The sequence below is a fragment of the Dipteris shenzhenensis genome, chromosome 24 (assembly GCF_047967505.1).
Source record: "Dipteris shenzhenensis isolate YYH24624 ecotype China chromosome 24, Dip_SZ_1.0, whole genome shotgun sequence".
In the NCBI taxonomy this organism is placed as follows: Eukaryota; Viridiplantae; Streptophyta; class Polypodiopsida; order Gleicheniales; family Dipteridaceae; genus Dipteris; species Dipteris shenzhenensis.
Genome location: NC_141619.1, coordinates 39,296,022 through 39,320,002, shown reverse-complemented (window position 1 = coordinate 39,320,002; position 23,981 = coordinate 39,296,022). Strand labels below are relative to the sequence as shown.

General features: G+C 42.5%; 1 protein-coding gene across 5 annotated transcripts in view; it reads left to right on the top strand.

The window, feature by feature from the left end:
* Positions 1 to 8,871, top strand: part of UBP14 (ubiquitin-specific protease 14) — a 47,836-nt gene extending 38,965 nt beyond the window's left edge. For all 5 annotated transcript variants that reach the window (XM_087395340.1, XM_087395338.1, XM_087395341.1 and 2 more), the window contains 10 exons: positions 6,261 to 6,341; positions 6,493 to 6,694; positions 6,849 to 6,906; positions 6,997 to 7,119; positions 7,271 to 7,359; positions 7,480 to 7,572; positions 7,665 to 7,826; positions 7,917 to 8,053; positions 8,155 to 8,278; positions 8,541 to 8,871. In XM_087395340.1, the coding sequence (XP_087251466.1) occupies positions 6,261 to 6,341; positions 6,493 to 6,694; positions 6,849 to 6,906; positions 6,997 to 7,119; positions 7,271 to 7,359; positions 7,480 to 7,572; positions 7,665 to 7,826; positions 7,917 to 8,053; positions 8,155 to 8,278; positions 8,541 to 8,719 (1,248 nt within the window). In that variant the 3' untranslated portion in view covers positions 8,720 to 8,871. The remainder of the gene's footprint in view (positions 1 to 6,260; positions 6,342 to 6,492; positions 6,695 to 6,848; positions 6,907 to 6,996; positions 7,120 to 7,270; positions 7,360 to 7,479; positions 7,573 to 7,664; positions 7,827 to 7,916; positions 8,054 to 8,154; positions 8,279 to 8,540) is intronic.
* Positions 8,872 to 23,981: the final 15,110 nt, after the last annotated feature.

The following is a 23,981-nucleotide window of genomic DNA, read 5'->3' as shown; positions in this document are numbered from 1 at the left end:
CATAGTCTTGGAACCTGGCAGCAAGCCAATCAATAAGGCCCATACTGACTCTCTAAGGTAGAACGGGAAGAAGTGGCAACTCAAGTGAGGGACTTACTTCAGAAGAGTTTCATCACTCATAGCACTTATCCTTTTGCATCCCCTGTACTCTTGGTGAAAAAGAAGGATGGTTCTTACCGTATGTGCATTGACTACAGAGATTTAAATAAGGTCACCATCAAAAATAGGTTTCCAATCCCCAGGATAGATGTCCTGTTGGATGAACTCAAGGGTGCTCAGTTTTTCACTATGAATGATTTGAGGTCCGGCTATCATCAGACTAGAATGAAAGCTGGGGATGAGCACAAGACAGCCTTTCGCACAGAGAGGGGATTGTATGAGTTCAAGGTGATGCCTTTTGGATTGACCAATGCACCAGCTACTTTCCAAGCACTCATGAACAAGATTTTGCAGCCTCTCCTTTTCAAATATGTGTTGGTACTTTTTGATGACATCCTCATTTACAGCAAGGATAAGCAAGAGCACATCAAACATGTCAAGCAAGTGCTGGAAATTTTGAGGTTGCATCAGGTTTATGCTAAAGCCAGCAAATGCACTTTTATGGCACAAGAGGTTGGGTATCTTGGTCACATTGTGAGCAAGGATGGCATTTGAGTGGATCCTGCAAAGGTGAAGTGCATTGAGGATTGGCCGCAGCCACGCAACCCTACTTAGTTGAGGGGATTCCTAGGTCTTGCTTCCTTCTACAGGCGCTTTATTCGCAAGTTTGCCAAGAGGGCAGCCCCTCTAATAGAACTTTTGAAGAAGGATGCTTTTATGTGGTCTACAGATGCACAGCGCATCTTTGAAGACCTGAAATTCACACCCACTCATGCTCGTGTGTTGGTATGCCTTGATTTTTCACGTACTTTCATTGTGGAAGCAGATGCTAGTGGCAAAGGATTAGGGGTTGTGCTAAGACAGGAACATGGGGTAATTGCTTTTGAAAGCAGGAAATTGGATGCCAAGGAACTAGATTATTATGTGTATGATCAGGAAATGTTGGCTATCCTCCATGCTAAATGGCACCACTACCTGTATGGCAGCAAAATCAAGGTTAAGACAGATCATAGGACACTCAGGTATTTCCTTACGCAGCCCAACTTGTCAATGAAGCAGAAGAGGTGGCTGGCTAAGGTTCAGTCTTATGATTTTGACATCGAGTATAGGAAAGGGAAAGAAAACGTGGTTGGGATTCTAAGGCAGCTTCCATATTTGTGGAGTTACAGAGGCCATTGAGCCAGGGGCATGCTGAATTTAAGCTGCATAATGGGCTGTTGTGGTGCAAGGACAGAATTTATTTGGTGCCAGATTTGAAGTACCGACTGCTGGTCTTACAGGAAATGCACTCATCTCCTATGGTAGGACATGCGGGTATTACTAAGACATATGAAAAGGTCAAACATAGCTTTATTTGGGATGACTTGTGGCGGGATGTAGTTAAATTTGTCAGTGAATGTTTGCCCTGCCAGCAAAATAAAGTGGACAGCTAGTTACCCGCGGGTCTCTTGCAGCCATTACCTATTCTAGAAGGCAAATGGACTCACATTGCTATGGATTTCATCACAGGGTTGCCTTCCATAGAGCAGGGATGGGATAGCATTTTTGTGGTGGTTGATAGAATGACAATGCAGGCCCATTTCATACCCACTAAGACCCGTTATTCAGCATCACAGGTTGCGTGACAGTTCATCGAGCATGTTTTTAAGCATCATGGTTTCCCTCAGGAGATTGTCAGCTACAGAGATGCAAAATTTATGGGTCACCTTTGGCAGGAATTATTTACAGCAATGGGTACTTCTCTTACACCTAGCACTACTTACCACCCTGAGACGGATGGACAACCAGAAAGGTTGAACAAATGGCTGGAGGAGTATTTGAGGCATTTCTGTCATGACACATAGAAGTCTTGGGATGAGTGGTTGGCACTTGCTGAATTTTGTTACAATAGTACCAAGCACATCTCTATTGGCATGAGCCTGTTTGAGGCTATGTATGGATGCATAGTGGGTATGCCATCTTTAGTTGCAGACATGGCTGTGAAAAATCAGCAAGCAAGAAATGACTTGGAGAGTATGGATGCCCTTCTACAATTGGCTAAAAAGAATATGTAGGACGCCCAAGCCAAGCAAAAGAAGTATGCGGATGAACGCAGGAGGTATATGTCTTTCGAAGAAGGGGATTATGTGCACTTACGCCTCCATAAGAACTGTTATGCCTTGCTGAAGGGTAACACCAACACGAAGCTTGCTCACAGGTATTACGGTCCCTACAGGATCATCCGCAAAGTTGGCGAGGTGGCGTATGAGTTGGAGCTATCCAGGAGGACCTCCAAGATTCATAATGTTTTCCATGTGTCCTTGTTGAAGCCACATGTCGGACAGTATGTCCAAGTCCTTCCTGAGCTACCACCTATGGATGAGGAGGGCCGCATACTCTATGTTTCGGAGCGCATCATGGGTTTCAGGGATCACGTACTCTGAAGCAAAGTTTACACCGAGTATCTTATCAAGTGGCAAGGACTCCCTGAGGATGAGAACTCATGGCAGCCATAGAGCATTGTCCAGGACAACCCCTATCTCCTACCGGGCTGATTATTATTTGCTGTTTGCTGCACCTATTTAACAGCCCACATATGAAAATTTTAGGGCAAAATTCTATGGGAAGGGATGGCTGTAATGAAGGGGAAAAAGAGGCCAAGTTAGAGGCCTTTAGGGGGAAAATGTGGAGGGAGGGACTATATAAGTCTCCATCCACCCCCTACTATGTACCTTTTGATGTGACATCTAATCCTACCTACTCTCCCTTCCTCCTTCCTGCCTATGCTCACTCACTCTCTCTCTCTCTCTTCCCTACTCCCTCTCCATCTCTCCCTCTCTTTCCGACCTCATTCTCTCCCTCCTACCCTTTCCTCTCCCTCTTCCTCTCTCTCTCTCTCTCCCCCTTCTGCTCTTCTATCCCCCTTTCTCCAAATCTGTCCCTACCCCTTCTCTATAGATTGCAAGATAATGGTTGGGGCTGGTTACTTTTCAGTAACTAGTGCCTTTGCTTTTGCAGGAAGGGATTTGAGAAAAGAAGTACAAAGGTGGATCCTATGAGGACAAGGCCTTTACCTCTTAGGAAAACAACAAAGGCAAGGGGACTGGCAAGCCTAGCAATGACAAGCCCAAGAATGAATAATTTGAGGATGATGGGGGCAATTCTGATGGTGAGACTAAGAAGAAGAGAAAAGAAGAAGTGCGTCTTTTGCTGATTTGCCGTGACGGTTTACGAAGGATTCTAGGAAAAAGGTGGTGGATCAGAAGGACTCCAATTCAGAATCAGAGGAGTCGAGGAATTCGCCTGATGTGGTAGTCGGTGAAGAGCTTTTCTTGGTGACATCTCCATGTGTTACCGAGGTAAGGTATGCAGACACCTAGTTGTTACAGTAAAGATGTTTGACATTGAGAATTGGCTTTGGAGAGGAGTCGGAAGGTGAAGGACATCAATGAGTGCTTGGATTGCTCTAGTTGCTTGGCTGCTATTATTGACATGAGGATGATTCCTTGGAAGGACCTATGGATTCAAGGTTCGCTGAAAGTGGTGGTATTGAAGGGGGCATTATGGGAGTACACATGAAGTTGAGTTTGCATCCATGAGGTGAATGGTCTGCTTTCCGAGCAAGTAGACAAGCATGATGACTTTCTGGTATGTGCATTATTTACCATTGATCTTTATAGCATGATGTGGGTATATATATTGTGGTCTTGATGTTTCTCAGGTAATGAGAGAGTGGGAGGTGTATACCTATCTAAGGTAGAAGGCGAAGGGTTGATATTTCTCCAAAGCCTGGAAGTAAGATGCTGGCAGGTGGAAACATTGGACTTGCTGAAGCCTTTGTGGTGGAGATAAGGACATCTATAGGAAAAGAAAGTGTGCTAAAGCCAAGAGGGTACTTGCTTGAGAGCTCAATGGGAGTTTATGATCTAGTTTTTTTGGAGTTTCACTTGGGTTGGGGGATCTGCGTGGATCAGCCACAAGGGTTCTGTAGTCAAGCTGGTTATTGGGATGCGAGCCTTGTGAGAGGGAGGATAGGTTGAAATAGACCTTGGAGCATGGTGCATCAAAGACTTCAGGCTGTCAACTTATTGCGAGGGGGACAGCCAGAGGATGTTTGCATCAAGATTGCTCAGTATCATTGGCGGGAACATGACTAAAGTGGTGGTGCTAGATAGTGCTACTAAGGTTGGATGTGTGTACCAGGATGATTCTTCACGGTTGAAAGACCAAGTGACGGAAACGACCCCGTATTGTTCCATAGGGCTCCGTCATGGGAGTATCTGCATCGATGGATCGGCCCACGATTTGTTGGTGAGAGGGGGATGTTAGGTAATCACCTCCCCAACTGTGAGGCCCCATATGAGAAGAAGGAAAGCTATTAAAGTCTTCAGAAGACCGATGGTTCTAACATGATACAAAACACTTTGAAAGGGTGGAGCACGAGCATTAACACCCATACAAACACCATAGAGCCTGGGGCCAATGGGTCGTAACATGCTCCTCGCACATGGTGGCCGCCCCAACGCTCTTTCCTAAAACTATGCCTTCGACCACATAATCATAACAACATTAGTGATAACATCATATCAATATCAATGTCAATACGGTCATCTCCATCCTCACTACCACCACATGTCATTAGAGTACAAGGCAAGACCCAATCAAGTATCACACCCCCCCCAACCCAACACAATCAAGGACGGGGGGGAGTGGTAACACGAAATTAGAGATAGAGTGCTGTCGACTGCCTTTGGATGCGGCCGTACGCTATCTCCTTGCTGTGGCTCTGCGTCTGACAAGGGATATGATGACCCCTATTGGTTGTGCTCCAACCTTGAACATGGGGGGAATGTCCCCAAGTGTAATCTGTGCATCCGTCCTCTGTCGGGTTGTCGCGCCTCCAGCTCGGGACCACATTTGTGTCGGAGGCCGGGAGAGCCTATGTTGTCCGGCCGGAAGAACTCAGTGATCATACTTTTGAGAAGAGTTTGCTAGTGTGCCTCGTCCTTGTCTCTGTGATCTAAGCAAGCGCTCTCAATGCTTGACTGTCTCATGAATGTAAACGGCCAAAGATCTCTGGTCCAGAAAAGCGGGATAGCACCCCGGAGCTTTCTTTGAAGAGACAGAACTAGTGCCCTTGGATCTCACAGTACACTGGGCATCTGAAAATGAAATGCTCCTCTGACTTGATCTCCTGTAGATCACACAAGGTGCATATGCGCCTCTCTCCGAGCTCAGCCACTCGATGCGGAGTTGATGCCATGTGGGCAGCGCCCAGGAACAGTTGGCAGATTGGGGCTTCCCTATTGGACAGAAGCTGTACAGAACTGCCATCTGGTGGCCTGGAACAGGTCAAAAGCAGCCCGTGGATCAAGCAGAATCTGTTTGGAATGAAGGCGCATATTTTCAAGGTGGTACAGGTCCAAGAACAGCCGGTGAAGTAGGAGAAATACAGGTGACTGCTAGGCTGGGGAATCTGGCCAGGAATGGGCATGGAAAAAGCTCTCGGGACAGCCCGGGCAAATTGACCTAAACTGCAGTGAAGTCGATCAACAAACCCAAGTCGAGGTTTATAGACCCAGATTTGGGCTGAATGGGTCAGCTATTATGGGCCCTCGTTGGGCCTTTAAAAGGGAGCCTTTCACCAATTGTTGTGCAGTTTGTGGAGCAGGAAGCCTGCCTCAAGGGCCTTATCCAGTGTGGCTGCTGAGGGGGCCTGATCACCAAGCTGCAATGGGCGGCCCAAATGTTCTAGTAGTGATGTTGGACATTGTTTCCCAAATAGCGTCCATTGGTGAAACATAAGACAGTTTCCAAACCTAGATGGCAGCTTATGCTTGGGTATTGATGAGAACATAGGCGTATCTTTTTTTACTGGATATATTCTAATGTTATGAGGGTATATATACAAGCTAACACCCTATTAACCTTCTGAATAGGGAGTCTCCCTGATGCAAACCTTGTTGGTATGGGTTACTGCCCTCTACCTTGCACACCAAACCCAGAATCCTCCTGCAAAGAAAACCAATGGATCTATGCAAAGTGATTTATTGCTAATGTCTTTCCTTGTCTTGCACATGATAATTACGGAGCTGAAACAAATTAGAAAATCAAGTGTCTAAATGTGATTCTTCAGCATTATTTAACTAACCATTGCATGGCTTTGTTCTCTTTCTTCACAGGTACAGACTGGCATCTCTCCCCTCATGTTCAAGTCTTTGATTGGTAGTGGACATCCAGAGTTTGCCAGCTCAAGACAGCAGGTATTTAGGCTCACATGCCTTGAGGGTCAATTATGTGGAAGCTAGGAACTTAGCAATGCACCTTTACTCTACAAAATCCTCATGCAAATCCTGTAAAAACATGCCCGGGATGCATGCGAGACTCTTGAAATTGGTTCTGCTGCACTGCCAGGATGCCTTAGAGTATTTTCAACATTTTCTTGACCAAGTGGAGCGCAGCCATGTGTCAAATCCTCAAGATGATCCTTCTCACTGTTTTAAATTTGTCATGGAAGAGCGGATTCTCTGCTCATCTTCAGGCAAAGTGAAGTACAATAAGAGAGCTGACAACATTCTCTCGCTTAATATTCCCTTACAGGCTGCTATCAACAAAGGTTAGTCTTATTTAATCTTGAGTGAGGGGCATGGATCAAGAATCACAGTGACAGTTGTGTATCTTGAAAGATTGGATGGCACTTAAAAGGAGACCGAATAAATGGTGTGTGGAATTTTGAAGACTAATAATGTACCTGCCTTCACCCTGTGCAGATGAAGTGTCTGAATTTATAAGAAAGAAGGCAGAGAAAGAATCAGCTGGAGAGAGAGTGTAAATCCCTAGTGCTTTCAAATGTGTTTCCTTTTTGCTGACAAGATTTTAGGCTTGTTTTGACAAACCTTTTGAAACTGGTTTTTGCAGTCGTGATGAAGAAATTATCAGACCGAGAGTGCCTCTCTCTGCATGCTTACAGAGTTTTGCTGCCTCTGAAGAGGTCCCGGATTTTTACAGTAGTGCCATCAATGGCAGGACTACTGCGATCAAGTGAGTCTTTTGAACAAATGGTTTGGAATAACAAATCAGCTGCTTGTTAGTGAAAGGAGAAATAAAATTGTTTTTACAATGCTGAGTTTTGAGTTGGGGTTAGGAAGTAGCTTCATCATAGCAAGGAGATGATGGTGCTCAATGCTTGCAGAAGCTCAAGATTTTCCACCTTTCCTGACTATCTGGTTTTACACATGCGAAAATTTGTGATGGAGGCGGGATGGGTTCCTAAGAAGCTTGGTATGCTGTGTTGCAATCTTGCTACGTGGGGCAGCTCACAAAATTCTGACTATATGACTTGCTTTCTTTCTTCAGTGGTTGTAGTCTTTTTCTTAAAACCTGAGTTGTGTGTGGGTCCAGATGTTTTTGTTGAGGTGCCGGACACCTTAGATATTAATTTTCTGCGGAGCAAGGGCTTGCAACCAGACGAAGAACTTTTACCTGAATCAACAGGTGAGTGCAATTGTGTATGATATATGTCCAAAACCTTGAGGGTAAGTTTTCAAAATTTCTTTTCCTTGCTCAATAGTGTTGTGGTCATGCAGATGACTCTGATCAAAATGGTCCTGTCGTGGATGAGTTGGTGGTGACCCAACTTATGGAGATGGGTTTTCCACGCATACGTTGTGAGAAAGCTATTATCAACACCTCCAATACAGGCCTGGATGCAGCTATGCAGTGGCTTCTATCTCACATGGATGATCCAGGTATTGAAGTTTTTGCAAGTTCATGTCATCTCAATTTTGTTGTGTATCTATTTGGTCACATATTCCTCCTGGGGGGTTATGTATTGACAGATATTGATGCGCCTTTGGAGTCAATCAGAGGGAAGGGTACTGGGTCTTCTAAGGTTGCTGTAAATGAGCTCCATGTAGAGACACTGGTGTCATTTGGTTTCCAAGCAGACCAGGCTCGAAGAGCTCTAAAAGAAACTGTTAGTATTGGTTTTATCAATTGGCCACATATGGCAGAATCAAGTATTTCTTGCTGTCAGTGCAGGCAGATTACATGCCATTGGTTTCTGTTCCATTCCAGGGAGGAGACGTTGAGAGGGCAGCAGAATGGATATTTACTCATCCTGACGAATCAAGTGCAATGGATGTTGATACTGATGTGGGGGCCAAAATCGTGGAGGACTCTTTTCCTGATGGACAAGGAGGTGAGGCCATCTGTTGTCTTGCTTTTTGAAATTTTAGTTGACCTATGGAAAGAAATGTGTTGCTCTTGTATTATATGTGAATTTCAGATAAGGTTGTTCTATTCCAGTGGGAGACATAAGGTCCATAATCTTCTATTGAAATTCCTGTTCTCTAGTACTTTTGTTCTGTTGAAAGATATAGTACTCCTCTCCGGCCTGCTACATGAGGCGAGGAGTGCATTGAGAGGGATGACTTATTTCTGTGTTTGCTTTCTATGTTCAGCATATAAGCTGCTGGGATTTGTGAGCCACATGGGATCATCTACCCAAAGCGGACATTATGTAGCTCATATTTTAAAAGAAGGCAGGTGGGTCATTTATAATGATCAGAAAGTGGCAATATCCGGTGATCCTCCCAAGGACATGGGTTATCTTTATTTTTTCCAAAGGATATCATCATGATGTTGTAGTGAGATCCCCTCATACGGTAAGGGGTTTCTCTCAAAGAGGGCTTTTCTTTAGTGTCATCACATTCTTTTCTGTCAATGGATCCTTCATTTCCAGGTGACATATGCCCTTCTCAAAGATGAACATTTTACAGGTCTTTCACAGCAGCTATTGAATTGATATATCGTGTGCTAGTGCTGGATTTTGATATTGGGGGTGTCAAAAATCTAATCGAAGTACTCGTCACTTTTTTTTTTGGGGGAGTGGGTGGGGGTATTATTTTTGCTCGAAATTTTGTGGCAGCAGCCATAGGGGCACTTTTTTTCCAAGGTTTCCCGTTAACCACGGTTAGTTAGAGTAGGGGTTTTAGGATTTGTCATGTTGACAACCCTTTGTACTTTCATTCTTTAAACTTGTTTTGTTGTATCTTTTGGTTGCTCCACGCATTGTTCTCCGCCTTCATCTCTCACATTTGGTGTCAGAGCTGCATTATCCAACCCTACTGTGTGCTCGCCACTCCATTCCAAAGAGTTTCGTCTCGAGGAAGCTTCACAGTTTCTTGCAGCTGCCACCTTCAGCCAGCAGTTCACAACAAGGTGCCTTCCATGGAGCACTCCAAGAGCTGCCTACAGCTAGGTGACGTGTTCTAGTACTCTTTTTGAGGCAGATATCCCCGTTCAGACTGCTGCAAAGGCTGCTCTGAAGCCTCTGTTTTGAAGGCGATCTAGAGGTGGTTTTGCCATGCTCCTGCTGTTTTTTCAAGTCAGGGTTTTCGGACAGGCTGCGTACAGAGGCTGCGTACAGCTTTTAGAATACTGGTACCTGTTAGGCGCTCCAGTTGAGAGCTGTTTTGGAGACTTCCTGCTGCACTTCAGGGCCCATGTTCCTCTTTGGAGCAGCCTGCTTACGTTCGACCTGCTGCTAGGGTTTCTGATCTGGCTGCGTGGCAGAGACTGTGTAACAATGGCCTACAGATCCACACTTGAGGCTGTTTTTGGAGCAGTGAACAAACTGCTCCTCACTCCTGAAGCAAGTATGTGCCTGTTCTACACAGGACGCCTCTTTGCGTTGCAGTCATTTGAGTGCCATAGAAGCTGTCTCTGTTCAAGGAGTCCCTTCAAGGGTCCTACCGCAACTGTTGCATTTTAAAAGATTATATATGGTTGATGTAGAGGGTCAAAATGGGTTTGAATCCTTAAATTGCCTTGTCAAAAGATCAAACTTTCAACTATGAAGGCCTTGCAAACTCGTTGTTTGACTTCAGGGCCTTTATCCATTTCTTATGCCTAAATTAGTGAAAAATGGCTCAAAGGCATATAAGTGTGAAAGAAGACCATATGTGGTTGCTTTGGAGGAGAAATTGGATTTAAATTTCCAAATGGCTTTACCACAAGCTTGAACCCTTAGCATTGTGCAATTCTCTTTTGATTCAAGGGCCTTCACTCATTCCGTATGACTGAATTAGTGAAATCTGGCTTTAAAGGTACACAAAATGTGAAAAAGACCATGCATGGGAGGGACAAATGGTTTTACATCCCGACCCCTGCCAAGATCAATGCTCTTGCCAAGATCCCGACCCCTGCACTCATTGCTAGAGTTGACAGCCTTCATACATCCAAATCAGTGAAAACCCCAAAGGCATAGAAAGTTTGAAAGAGGACTGTATGTGGTTGATCTTTTAAGAAAATGGATTTGAACCAGAAAATGTCTTTGTGAGACAAAGATCAAACTGAAGTATGAAGACCTTATGCAGCCATTGTTTGACTCGAGAGTGGTTACCTACTTGTTCGAGCTGTTGTAGGTAGGAAGGCTAGGGAGGTGTTAAAATTAATGATTTGGAGGGGTAAATGGATTCAAATACTTAAGGATAGACTTGTTTGACTTCACATCTAGTTTGTTCCTAAATTTATCCAGAACATGTGCCTAGGCAAGAAGAGAGCCAAATGCTCTCAAGGGATTAACTGCAGTAAATGTCTCTTATGGTGTCATCTATGTAAGATAGCTATGGAACTTTTGTTCATTAGATGACATGCTTGCCTTGGTATCTTATGCTCATCAAGCATACATTTGCTTCGGCAATGACTCTAAAATTTTCCTTGGAAACTCCATTCTATTCTACATGATGTGAATTGTTTTTTAATCTCTCAGTGTCTGCAAAATGCATTGAACTCAGTTGATTTATACTCACCTCCATTGTCACACAATGAAGGACCTTGATTCAATCATAGCTTTGAAGTCTTTCAATCATAGCTTTTGACTTTTGTTTCAAGATGTAAATCTAGGTCTTCTTGAAATAATTGAAGTAACATCTGTACACTTCTAGGCCATGATTCTCTTGCAACATATCACAAGCCTCTCTTTGGAAGTAAATTTGTGAAAGTCCATGTACCTTTGATCATTTGGATATTGATGAAAGCACACAATGGCTTTGTCTACGAATGTGGTCGGAAATACATTAAGTACTCTTTCTCCGCATTGACTTGCAACATTGTCGTTGCTCACAAAAAGCTTTGAATCATGATTCATGAGCCTCTTTAAATCCTTATCCTTATCTTCAATCCCCTCATTGCTTCTTCATCTCTTTGTGCACAATGTGTTGGGTTTTTGAACATATACATTCCAGCTTGTGTTGGTGAACTTGGGCTTCTTTCCCTTAGTTAGGTTGGTGAAGATGCACTTCTTGGTTCTTGTCGCAATAGCTCGATTCTCCTTGGGAGGTAAGTCTCGACTCTTTTGGTCTTGCCCATCTTCCTCTCTTTGTTCTTAAGATTGTATCTAGTCTAGAATTTCTTCGTTTTTTCGCTTCGACTTCGGTTTGAGTCTCTTCATCATCAATTCTCTTTGAGAGGTAGAGTCTAAAAGTCTTAGTTTGCATCTCTTCTTTGTTCACTATCGAGGGTCAACTAATTAGAGCTTATATTCTCACTATCCATTAGTCTCTCTACCATTGATATCTTTGTTGGTGTGACAAGCTCTTGCATATGTCGTTCTTGACATGTATTGGGAGTTCGTTTCCATCACTTCATTGTCTTGTCTAGTTTAGACTTGACTCCCCAAGCATTTGTTCTAGGTGTTGTGAGGTAGATTTTTGTTTTTAGATGGTGAAGCACGAGTTGATAGGAACAAGTCCTATGCATGTTGCAACAATGGAAGAAGTGTTCAATTGAAAAGCAAGCCATTGGATGAGAGCACTCTAGGCAAATGATAGAATGTTTTTTGTTATTAAAATAGCCTTAGCAATGAAAATAGATGCGAACAAATTAAAATACCATGAAGTTTAGCGTTCCTGTGCATTGACAAAAACCGTGTCCCATCGCTTGGCTTGGCATCCTCCATTAATGGCCATCTCAATTTGTTGAAGATGTTGGCTTAAGCAAATGTGTCACCTCACTTTGCTAGACTCGTGCCTTCATTTTGGACTTTGTTGATGGTGCCCTTCTCCACTTTTGTTCGTTGTTTGGCCTTGCACTTGTCTCTTGCTATTGAAGCCCTATTTCTTTGTTTAGGGGGGGTTGACAGTGAGCGTTGAGTGAAAGAGTTTTGAAAAACAATTAGATAGCGGAGAGTCTTGGAGAATCAAGGCTTTGATGAATAGCTTTGTTATAGCAAAGTAACTAATAGTGGCTTTAATTAATTCATTTATATTAATTTAAAACTAAGATATTTGTAACTTAATTATAGAGAAAGGATTATAGATTAGATCCCATGAAGGAGGAGACACAGTCGGCTATCCTTGCAAGACATCTTGCTCTTCAAGTGAGAGGTGTGTTGGGCCCTTGTTGAAGGTAAGATCGGCCATCATCTCTCTTTGGTTCTATACCTTGCTTTACATATTTTAGTGTCCTCTATAATGGCCCCTTAAAGAACTAGTATTTGATTTGTCTTGCTTGAATATAAGTAGATTGGTATCGTCGTTACTTATAATGTTTATGATCTTGACGTAGGAGGTAGAGAGGGAGAGGGATATGAGGCTACAATGTTGAGGGAGATATAAGGATGATTGTGTGGGGTGATGATTGGGATCAGCATTGGAATAGGGTTTGAGTGTTGAGGAAAGGGCACTCATGAAAGGGGAACATAGTTGGGTTTGTAGATTCAAAATATCGTATAGCTCTAGATCAAGGATGGGGGAGATCAATATATTATGAGTTGGGTATGTTGGGAAAATCAATATAATATCAGTTAGGTGTGTTGCAATCACAACTACAAGCACTTTTGACAAAATTTTCAACATAGCTTTCATTTTGTATGTAGAATTAGCATGCTTTTGGTCTTTCAACAAAGTTAGTACGACATACGAATAAAATCGAGCATTTGCATTCAAGTGGTTACCACTTGCATGTATGCCTCTAGTCTTAGAATCAAATATATATGAATCATTTATCAAAGAATAGAGCTCAAGCATTGTAAAACATGAAAATACTAGAGTAAAACTTACAAGTTCAAAGAAAAAGATGATTTGCATAAAGATGTACTTTAATAGAAAATGGAGATGCGAATGAGTGGTTTGGAAATTCTATGTAACTCATACCATGCCCTACAACATATTTCTACAACGAGTGGTCTAAGAATTCTATGTAACTCATACCATGCCCTTGTGTGTCCAAGTGTTGTTAAAGAGAGCCACGATAGTTGTTGCATAGCTGTGTGTGTGTGATCATGAGAGGGAGAGGGGATCGAGAGAATAGAGGGCAGGGTATGGGATATGGAAGGGGTAGGAGAGTGGAGAGGGTGGGAAAGAGTGAAGAGAGGAAGGCGAAAGAGCTAAGGGAAAAAGGAGAGGGAGAGAAGGAATGTAGTAAAGGAAGGGTGGGGTTGAGGGAAAAAAGTTAGTGGAATGAGATGGGGAAAAAAGTGAGGGAGTACTAACTAGCTGAGAGGAGGAGGTAGGGACAAAAATGAGGGGAAGAGAAATGAAGTGAGGGAAAAGGAGAGGGGAAGGAATGAAGCTAGATAAAAGGGGAGGTCTGAAGCGAGGAAACAATAGGGGGAAGGTAAAGATCTTGAGGGATTTCTTCGAGTACTTAGTTGAGAATAGGGGGTTGGAGATTGAGAATCAGAGGGGGGAGGCGAGGAAGAGAGGGGACTAGTAGATTTCTAGTTATGAGGGAGGTAGTGGAGAGTGAGGAGGCAGAGCTACCAACCAATAGAAGGGCGATTGGTGAGGAGTAAAGGGAGTAAGAATGAGAGGGAAGAATGAAGTGAGGAAGGTGGGGGCTAAGGGAAAAACAAGAGGTCGAGAGCCAGATGGCAAGTTGAGTGATAGGAGGGGGAGGTGAGTAAAGGGGGGGTGAGACGATGACTAGTAGGAGGTGGGGGCTAAGGGAAAAACAAGAGGTCGAGAGCCAGATGGCAAGTTGAGTGATAGGAGGGGGAGGTGAGTAAAGGGGGGGTGAGACGATGACTAGTAGGAGGGGGGGGTACTAAGTGGGTTGAGATATGTTTAAGGAAAGAAACTAAGCAATGACAGGGAAGAGGGGAGTGGATAGATACAGAGTGGGGCAAGAGAAGAATTTATAGGGGGGGAAGAAAAAGGAGGGAGTGGAGGGGATATAGTAGAGGAGAGGGAAACAAAAATGGAGGGGAGGGGGAAGATATCAAGAGGGGGGAGTTAAATGAAAGGTGTGGAAGAATACGAAGGGAGGGGAGTTTGAGGGGTGGCAGAACATGGGAGGGAGGGAAATGAAAGGAGTAGAAGAATATGGAGGGAGGAGAGAGCCAGGGATGTGGGAGGAGGGGAGAATGGTGGCTAGAATTTCCTCAAGTTTGACAATATTTGAAAGTTTCCTCATACTCCTCGCCCTTGACTAACTTCAAGTTTTCATAGGGGTTTTGTCTTCAAGTTTGTTATGCATGAGTCTCTTTTGTGTAAGGTGCTCCCCAAGCAACAACGGTGCCAAAAGTGTTTGCTCTTTCCTAGTTGTGAGGTTTTGGTCACCTACAATTATGGTTAATTGGATGTCACAGGAAAGTGATCATAATTATAACATAGGGTCTCAAGTCATATTTTAGTGAGAGATGTAGCCTCAAGCGTGGAAAGTTGTCCCCACTGGTTCAGGTAAAGATGAATGGTGCTCATAAAAGTTGATGGAGGATTTCACCTGATTTGGGAGTTTTAAAGGTAAGAAGGAAACTGTAGGATTTGGAAAAATGCTCCAAGGCTTAGAAAGGTTTAAGGTTTAGAAAGGGAGTAACTATTGAAGAGTGGAGAGCTTGTCTTCTTCATGGATGAAGGAGTTGAGAAGATTACTCTAGGAATTAAGGGTTGAAACAATCAATTGTAGGAGTTGTAAGAACACCCTAGTATACATTAATAGTGATGGAAATAAGGGTTAGAGTGCACAAGAACACAAAAACCGAGTGAATACACTATTGAACGAGTACATAAGAACACAAGTGCAGGGTGAACATACAACACAAATAGTAGGTGCTTCATTCCATTAAGAGAGATTTATACATATTCTTAGTTTTCTCTCTCTATGTAAAGCATGTATCAAAGATTTTCTATCTCTACACAAATGATATATCAAGGATTTTGTATCTCTACGAAAATCATGTATGAAGGGTTTTTAATCTCTACGGAATTCATCTATAAGGAATCTCCTATCTCTACACATATCATGTATCAAGGAATAGCCTCTCTCTCTCTCTCTCTCTCTCTCTCTCTCTCTCTCTCCAAAATACAATCTTCTTCCTTCGGTCTCATAGTGAGCATCTTCTCTCACTAGTTCTAGTCTTGATCCTAGCGAAGCATCCTGTTTCGGCAAACAAAAGCGAGCCAACTTTGGCAAAAGTACCTCTCGAGCACGAGGAATTCTTGATTGACACATACAGATGTATGGGGGTTATGCCCACACCCGCAGCATCAATGGTTCACTTTACTACTTGACTTTCATCGACGACTACAGTAGATATTGTTGGGTCCATTTTCTGAAAGACAAATCTGAAGTGTTTTCCAAATTTCAAGAATTCAAAGCCATGGTGGAAAACTAGACAGGAAGAAACATCAAAGTCATGAGATCAGATAGAGGAGGTGAATACATGCCTTTAGCATTCCATGAACTTTTACATAAGTCATGGCATTCGAAGACAATGCACTTGTGCAGATACTCCTCAAGAGAATGCAAGAGATGAAAGGAAGAATGGGACTTTAGCAGATAGTGCTAGAGCAATGCTTAGTGAAAAGCATCTTCCAAATCAATATTGGGCAGAAGCAATAGCCACTGCGAACTACTTGCTTAATCGGCTTCTGACTGAACCGATACAAGGTATGACTCCTTATGAAGCATTCACTGGACACAAGCCACACATTGGGCATCTCCGCATATTTGGTTGCATAGTATATGCCCACATACATGATGATCATCATAGGAAATTGGATGCAAAGTCATGCAAATGCATCATGGTTGGCTACAGTGAAGAAAGCAAAGCATACAAGTTGTATGATCCCATCAACCGCAAGGTCATTATCTCCAAAGATGTAATCTTTGATGAGGAATCAGAATGAAAAACCTCAAACACACAGAAGATAGAAGCCTCGACTTCACAGTCATCTACAGAATAGGTTGATGAAGAAGAGCAAGAATTGCCAGCAACACCCCAAGCAGAGCCATAACAACTCAGATGGTCTACTAGGGAAAGCAGACCTCCAGCCAAATTGACATATGCTCAGAAAGGAAACAAGGATAGCTTCATTTTTGTACGTAGATGATCTGATTGTGACAGGAAGCAAGGATAGCTTCATCAGAAAACTAAAACAAGACTTATCTGGAGAGTTCGACATGAAAGATCTTGGACTTGTCAACTATTGTCTTGGAATTGAGTTCTGGAGAGATTCAGATAGCATATTCGTGAGTTAGCTCAAGTATGTTGATAGTCTCTTAAAGAAGTTTCATATGGCAGATTGCTAGATTGCAGCCACTCCCATGGAACAGAGTTTGAAACTTGCAAAAGATTCAGAAAAGCCTACAGTCAATGATAGGTACTACAGGTAGCTCATAAAATCTCTTATATATCTGACTATCACACGGCTAGATATTTGTTATGCAATAAGCTCACTAGCACAATTTATGGCAAATCCAAAACAGTCTCACTGGAATGCAGCCAAAAGAGTCTTGAGATACATCAGAGGTACAAGACAGTTTGGATAGAATACAGAGGAAGTCATCCACGGTTGCATGGATACTATGACAGTGACTATGCCGGAGATCATGAGACCAGGAGATTGACATAGGGATATGCATTTTTCCTTGGTCAAGGTGATATATCATGGTTGTCAAACAAACAGCCAACTGTTTCTTTGTCTTTGACTGAAGCAGAATATAGAGCATTCACTACAGGTGCATGTGAGGCTATATGACTCAGAAGACTATTGTCGAAAATAGATTATTTTGATGAGTCAAAGCCAACAACAATATACTATGATAATCAATTGGCTAAAGCATTGGCCAAGAATCCAGTATATCACTCCAGGACAAAGCACATTGATGTCAGAGAGAGTACTTCATTAGAGAAAGAGTGTTATTTGGTGACATCACACTACAACATTGTGATAGCAAAGAGAATGTTGCAAACATCTTTATCAAACCACTCGGTAAAGAGCTTTTCGAGAAACACAAAGTAGCTCTTGGTTTGATGCAGAGGAAGGACATTCCCATTAAAGGGGTGTGATGGAATGTAATGCTCAGCATTTCTTCGATTCCCCAGAATCATCATCTTGAGGGTAGGCCTACTTCATGATGTTGATCTTGAGGGAAGGTGTTGAGAGTTCATGCTCAACATCATGTGATCATGTGTGCATAGCACCATCATGTGATCATATGTGCATAGCACTAACCCAATAGAGTGTTATAAAGTAAAGGGTTAGATGCCCTAACCCTAATCCTAAATGGGTTTGTATATATTTTACATTTTCAACTAAATCTATTGTACAGTTAGTCATTTGTGGTGTGCTCTCTAGTTGTGCCCTTTCTCCTCATCTCCACTCTTCTCCTCTCCCCTCTTCATATTTTATCATGTGAGTATGTGGTCCATGGTCCCATGATCATGACAAAATCTAGCTTGCCCCTCTGCTCTAAGTCCTTGCGTCTCTACGAACCGTACCTCAAAGTCAAACACTGATGCATAGATCTTGAATGTGATACGTCTAATCATGAGGGCTTTGTAGTCTCATGGGATCATCTTGCCTTGTGAATGGGTGAGATGGTATTAAGGGTCCAGCTGTGTGGCAAGCTAAGGCGCACAGCTCCTTTAAAGAGCTTCGCAAACTTTTCCAAGAAACTGTAGCTTTGGAATCCCGATTGCCATATTCTGATTCTTAAGATCTAACAAGTGCTTGAAATTGACATGACCATATCTCTTGTGCCATTTTGCAGATAGTGGCATCTGTTGCGGTTGAGCTAACATGGCATGCTTCTCTGGTACTGTAGCTAGCATTCTGTATAAGTTTCCTTCCTTGACACCTTTTGCTACTAGCTGACATCTTTTGGATTTATCTCTGATAGTGCATTCATCTTCGTCCAAGATGACTCGATAATTATGTTCCGTCATTTGACCTACTGACAATAGGTTCTTGCTGAGTTTCGGAACATAGAGCACATCTTTCACCAATCCTTTCGTACCAGTGAAATTGTTCATAGGGATAACACCTGTCCCTTGAACTGGATTCGATGTATTATCTGATGTGTAGATGACATTTTTCTAACCTTCTAATGGTTTCATCTCTATGAATCACTCCTCATGCTTTGTCATGTGAGATGATGCACCGCTGTCGATTTACTAAGGATCCTGTTCTGCTTGGTTGACTTGATAGCTAAAATCCTCTTTTGGATTGAAATCAATGTCTAGGTATCAGTTTGCTGCATTTCCTCAATTGCAAGAAACATATTCCCATGTTCATTTGCAAAATGATTTTGACTAGAATGTCCAACCCGATGATTTCCTCTTCTGTGGAAATTCCCTCAATTATTGCTAGATTGTCCACCTTGGTCGTACTGCTTTTTGTGGCGATCTCTCTCATAGTGTCCAAACTTGTGACAGTAGTTGGACTGGATGTTTGACACGTTATTGGACGCATCCCTCATCCTTACCAAGGAAAAATGCATATCCCTGTGTCGATCTCCTAGTCTCATGATCTCTGGCATAGTCATTGTCACAGTATTCATGCAACCATGGATGACTTCCTTTGTATTCTATCCAAACTGTCTTGTACCTTTGATGTATCTCAAGACTCTTTTGGCTGCATTCGAGTGAGACTATTTTGGATTTGCCATAAACTGTGCTAGTGAGCTTACTGCATAACAAATATCTGGCCGTGTGATTGTCAGATATATAAGAGATCCAATGAGCTACCTGTAGTATCTATCATTGAATATAGGCTTTTCTGAATCTTTAGTAAGTTTGAAACTCTATTCCATGGGAGTGGCTAGAATCTTGCAATCTGCCATATGAAACTTCTTCAGGAGACTGTCAACATACTTGAGCTAACTCATGAATGTGCTATCTAAATCTCTCCAGAACTCAACTCTAGACAATAGTGCATAAGTCCAAGATCTTTCATGTTGAACTTTGCAGATAAGTCGGTTCAATTTTCTGATGAATTGCTTCCTATCACAATCAGATCATCTACTTACAAAAGTGCAATAGCAATGTCTTCCCCTTGAACTTTGTAGTAGAGAGTATGATTTGCATTGGATTTCATGTATCCCAGATTAGCAAAATACTTCTCAATTCTGTTGTATCAACTTCTGGGTGCTTACTTTAAGCCGTAGAGACTTTTCTTGAGATGGCAAACCTTATTCTCCTTTGCTAGTTCAACATAACCTGCTGGTTGTTGCATATAGACTTCCTCATCCAGATAACCATTGAGAAATGCATTCTTGACATTGAGCTGGTACACATTCCATCTCCTGAGTGTTGCTAGTGGTATCAAGAACTGTATGGAATCCATCTTTGCTACTGGAGCATAAGTCTCATCATAATCCTGACCATATTGCTGTGCAAATCCTTTTGCAACTAGTGTGGCTTTGTATCTCTGAATACTACCATTTGGATTGTACTTCACTTTGTATACCCATTTGTTTGCTATGGTCTTCTTTCCTGGTGGAAGGTTGCATAACTCCTAAGTATTATTCTTATACAAAGCATCCATTTCTTCATTCATTGCAGTTTGCCATTCTAGCTTGTCTACTGCGTCTTCGAAGTACATTGGCTCTTTTGTAGCCATGATGGTAGTCATAACAGCATAGTTGGTGGTTTCCACCTGAATTGCTTTGCCTTTCTGAGCATATGCCAATCTGGCTGGAGGTCTGCTTTCCCTAGTAGACCGTCTGAGCTGCTGTGGCTCTGCTTGGGGTGTTGCTGGCAATTCTTGCTCTTCTTCATCAACCTGTTTTGTAGATGACTGTGAAGTTGATGCTTCTATCTCTTGTGTAGGTGAGGTTTTCCATTCTGATTCCTCATCAAAGATTACATCTCTGGAGATAATGACCTTGCGGTATGCTTTGCTTTCTTCACTGTAGCCAACCATGATGCATTTGCGTGACTTTGGATCCAATTTCCTATGATGATCATCATGTATGTGAGCATATGCTATGCAACCAAATATGCGGAGATGCCCAATGTGTGGCTTGTGTCCAATGAATGCTTCATAAGGAGTCATACCCTTTATCGGTTCGGTAGGAAGCCGATTAAGCAATTAGATTACAGTGGCTATTGCTTCTGCCCAATATTGATTTGGAAGATGCTTTTCACTAAGCATTGCTCTAGCACTGTCTGCTAAAGTCCCATTCTTCCTTTCAGCTCTTGCATTCTGCTGAGGAGTATGTGCACATGTGAATTGTCTTCGTATGCCGTGACTTCTGCAAAAGTTCATGAATGTTGAAGACATGTATTCACTGTTGAGAGTTGTGGTGCCGTGAGCACATAGATTAAAGGGCTAAGGTATGGTATAGGAAAGAATTAAAGTAGCCACCCTAGGATGTGGACTACAAGATGTGGAGATGTGGATTGAGGATATCCACAGGGAGAGATGTGGATGAGAGGATCCCACATGGTTGACTATTCAAAGGGCACTCTCTATATAAGAGGCCTATCATGTATTGTTGAGTACACATGGAGAAAAGCACATTCACTCAAGATTCTCTTTAAGAGTCCAAGCTAATCTATCTTGTAACCTAATTGACTTGAGGTACATGTCATGAGCACTCTCTTCATCATGTTTCCACACAGGTTCCATCCACCTTAGAGCGCTCCATAGATCTTGAGGCACCCATGTTCTCTCATGGTATCAGAGCTTAGGTTTAGCTAAGCCTAGTTTGAGATTGAGAGAGATAGATATTCATCCATTCTTTCAGAGATTTCCGTCATTTGAAATGTTTCCGTTCACGTGAGAGAGAGCGCTTTTGGGAGAGAGAGTTGTTCATCATGAAAGATGTTGAAACCATAACTATGGCATCTTCAAAGTACAATAACTTCAATCCTCAATATAAAGGATAAAGAATGCATTCACCCTTCCAATGCTGATAGTCAAAGGTTAGTTTGTCTGAGATTTAGTCAACACATATAGTCAAACTTAGTCAAACATGCCAAAAATGGTCAAGCTTCATACAGTGATCTTAGAGGCCAAAAGTGAGATGATGGAGAGCAGGTCTTAGAGGGTGTTTGCGTCCGAGCTTGTACATGACTAGCATACTGATAACATCTATTTGCGGCACGATGAACAAATCATGCGAGTGGACTTGCACACCTACAAGGCCCATCCATTCTCAGGTTATCTTTTCACCACAGAATCTGACACAATTGAACTCGGTGGTTCCCCTTAGAATGTTTAACATGCTCAAACCCTGAGAGGTGAGCAAAGGAATAGTAAGGGTCAAATTAGATCTCCACTGGCTATCATACGTAGGTGCCACAAGTGCTCACCATGAGTTCTCTTCCAATTGGGGAGCCAGGGTGAGTAAGATAACCTCCTCCATTGGCTCTATAAAGTGCGATGAAAGAGCCCCCTTCAGTTACGAATCTCCCTTTATCCAAAAGCTCAACTAAGGCCAAAAGGACCTCTTCTCCTGCAGAAATAGAGGAGGAGATTGAAGAAAAGGAAGACCTACAAAAGGTACCAACCCACTACAAGGCCTACACGATCGAGGATCGCAAGGTCTTATACCAATAGGTCAATAGATCTCAGGAAGACGGGTGCTCCCAAGGATACAATGGGCCAGCCCCGATCAAGGAGGTAAGCCGAGCTCTAGAAGGGTAGGACCCCCAACCTATATTCATCGCCGACAATCTCACCCCCAACGAGGAGAACAATTTGATAGCTCTCCTATGAGAATACAAGGATTGCATGGCCTAGAAATATACTAATATGAAAGGGGTGCCTACCAAAGTAGTGTAGCACATGATCCCCATGCTAGATGATGCTAGGCCTGTACATCAATGCCCCTACCCTATGAATCCCAAGTACACACTCATAGTGAGGGAGGAAATACAGAAACTCATAGATGTAGGATTTATCTATGAGATTGAGCATATGGACTAGGTGTCACCCATCATGATAGTCCTAAAGGAAAATGGAAAAATTAGAGTATGCATGGATTTGAAAAAATTTAACACTGCTGCCATTCACAGAACATGTTCTGGAAAGGGTAGCCAAAAAGGAGGTTTATATCTTCCCAGACGGATTTTCTAGTTACAACCAAGTGTCTATCGCCCCGTAGGATCAACATAAAATAGCCTTTGTAACTGGGTGGGGTGTGTGCAGCTAGAGTAATGATATTCGAGTTGACCAATGTGCCTTCCACCTTCCAACGGATGATGATCACGGTATTCAAAGAGTACCTAAGAGACTTAAGTCTTCTTGGATGACATATGTGTGAAATCGACATGGGATGATCACCTGAAATATTTCAGACTCATCTTGGAGAAGTGCTGTTTATACTGCATATCCTTGTATCCTATTAAGTGCTAATTCTGGGTCAAATATGTTGTAATTCTCGGCTACCTAGTGTCCCAAAATGAAATCTCTACAGACCACAACAAAATCAAACTCATCTTGGAGTTACCACCCCCCACCAACGCCCAAGGAGTCCAACGATTTATTGGTTACATGGGCTACTATAGAAGGTTCATCTTGTTCTATGTGAACATAGCCTACCCATTATACAAATTTCTAGTATCCTTTGAGTGGATCGAGGAGTGCCAAAAGTCCTTTGAAACCCTCAAACTAGCCCTAGCCACTGCATCGGTGTTGAGAGCACCCAACTGGGATCTAATATTCCACATCCATATTGATGCTTCCAAGTTTGCTACTATCGGGTGTGTGCTAGCCCACCCAGGAGAGCATAACCTGGACTACCCAGTGTACTTCACGAGTTGCCAACTAAATGAGGCCAAGGGTAACTATGAAACAATTGAGAGGGAAGGTCTGGCCATGGTATATGCAATCAAGAAGTTCAGCAATAGCTAACAAGTTCATCTTCTTCATGGACCACCAAGCATTGTTATACTTGGTCAACAAGCCATGCATGACTGGATGCATCACTAGGTGGATGCTAATCCTCTTAGAGTTCAACTTCACAATTGATGTATGTAAGGGGAAAACCCATGTCCTAGCCGACCACCTATTAAGAATCCCAAATAGCGAAGCCCCGATGGGAGTTGAAGATGACCTCCATGACGCTTCCCTCTTCTTCATTGACATCATACCTGAATGGGCTGCCGAGATCAATCACTACTTGTCCAATGGCCTACCCCTTGGCCAAGCTCTTAAGAAAGATAAAGCCCACAGACTCATTAAGGACGGAGCATCATATTAGCTAATTGTGCAAGCCAACTATACTACATGGGCAAGGATAACACCTATTTCATTAATTTTGGACTCATGCATTGTCCAAATTCATTTTGTGAGATAATTTTGGATAAAACATTAAAAAAAAAGAGGCTCTTATAAAACAAAACATTGAGTCAAAAAGGAAGATTTTAAAAAATCAAATTAGAAAAAATGACGTGAGATGTTATTAAAACTAGAGTACATTAAAAATAGAGGACATCACATTATTAAAAGAGACAAAAAGTAAGATTTTAAAAAATCAAATTAGAAAAAATGGCGTGATGTGTTATTAAAACTAGAGTACATTTCAAAAAGAGCACATCACATTTGTACAAGAAGTAGATCATATAACTCAAAGCCATATGGTGTCAAAAAACACCTTAATACAGCCCAAAGTCTAGAAGATCTCATCATTGGTCTCTCTTATCTTCTCAACAACCCAATCTTTCA